The 1345-nt window shown below is 36.4% G+C and overlaps 1 protein-coding gene across 1 annotated transcript; it reads right to left on the bottom strand.

The window, feature by feature from the left end:
- Positions 1–449: 449 nt before the first annotated feature.
- LOC144478021 (uncharacterized) lies at positions 450–863 on the bottom strand. Its single transcript, XM_078195744.1, has one exon. It carries the CDS (start codon positions 861–863, stop codon positions 450–452), a length of 414 nt encoding a protein of 137 aa, XP_078051870.1.
- Between the last annotated feature and the right edge of the window lie 482 nt (positions 864–1345).

Here is a 1345-nt window from a genome sequence, read left to right on the forward strand (position 1 = left end):
ACATTGTACTTATTTTTGTGCATTAATTTAACGTTTTTTGTATTTGAAACCATTTTGTGGGGGTGGGTTTGGGGATGGGGGATTGTTATTAACAATTCTTAGAGGTTTTTTGGAGCGTTTACTAATATAATTTGAATGCTCCTTTGGGGGACCAATTGTTTTACGTTGATATCTTCTGTATACTTGTTTGCGTGAATTCATTGTTGTGGAGACTTTTTGTGGGTTAATTTGTCGGAGTTTTTTTGTGGGAACCAAAGTCCCAAGCAAACTCAACTACTTGGCCTATTTTACGTTGCCCTGGCAATGTTTTTTTATTGGGATTTCACTTCTTTTTGCTATTGTTATTGCGTTGTGTTGTTGCAGTACTTGCTTTTTCATATCATATGTTTTATGATAGTATATTGCGATTGCGATATATTTTCTAAGAAAGATGATTCTAAGATGATAGTCTATTGCGATATATTATCTAAGATAAACATATAAGCGTCTTTGGCACCTCGTAGCCAACGTGTCGGACGAATGTTACAATCATCGGCATGTATCCATTTAGAATTCTTTTGTCTTAGGAGGCAGGTGTAATGCCCTTTATTAATAGATTCGCCATGATGCAGAATGGCACTAATAACTCTGTACGACTTCGACGCTATGTGCAATATCGTAGTAGGAACAGCCTTGATGTTCACGTTATTAATTTTTGAAACCCTCTGATTCTGAACAGAAAATATTTTTAAATGAATTATTACGAGCTGACTAGCAGATGTTATGTCAGCTTTATGTATCCTGCTACTTCCACAATGCTCGCATGGACTATCGAAAGCATGCCATTTTGAAAATATTGCCGATACCATTTCTTCGAGGTTCATGCTTTTCGTCGGTATTGACACAGATAAAATATAACTTTTTTCATGTGTAACTATCGTATGGTTGCAAGTTGTACAACGGATAGTACGAGATAATTGATGTTTCGTTATCAATTTCAACTCATGCAAGTGTTGGATTAATGTGAGCAGAAATTCTGATGCGTCCTGTTGAACATTTTGTATGAATGTACCGCCTACTAGTTCACGTACTGCATAAAAACTCAGTGAGGTACATTTCTTATTCATATAATCATCTGCTAAAAGGGCATAGTGGATTAAGATGGTCAAAACTGCCCTTAGCGGTTTTTCAATGAGTCATAGACCGTTCGATAGCTGACCAATAAAAACTCATCTGTGCAAAATTTTAACCCTGGAACTTGTCCGTGAGGGTAGTTACAGGGTAAATTAGATTTCGCGGTTTTCCGGCATTTTTCCACCTTTAGCGGCTTTCTAAAATTTTGAAAAAAATATGGCTTATTTTGGAC

Source organism: Augochlora pura, unplaced genomic scaffold, assembly GCF_028453695.1.
Source record: "Augochlora pura isolate Apur16 unplaced genomic scaffold, APUR_v2.2.1 APUR_unplaced_6411, whole genome shotgun sequence".
Taxonomy (NCBI): domain Eukaryota; kingdom Metazoa; phylum Arthropoda; class Insecta; order Hymenoptera; family Halictidae; genus Augochlora; species Augochlora pura.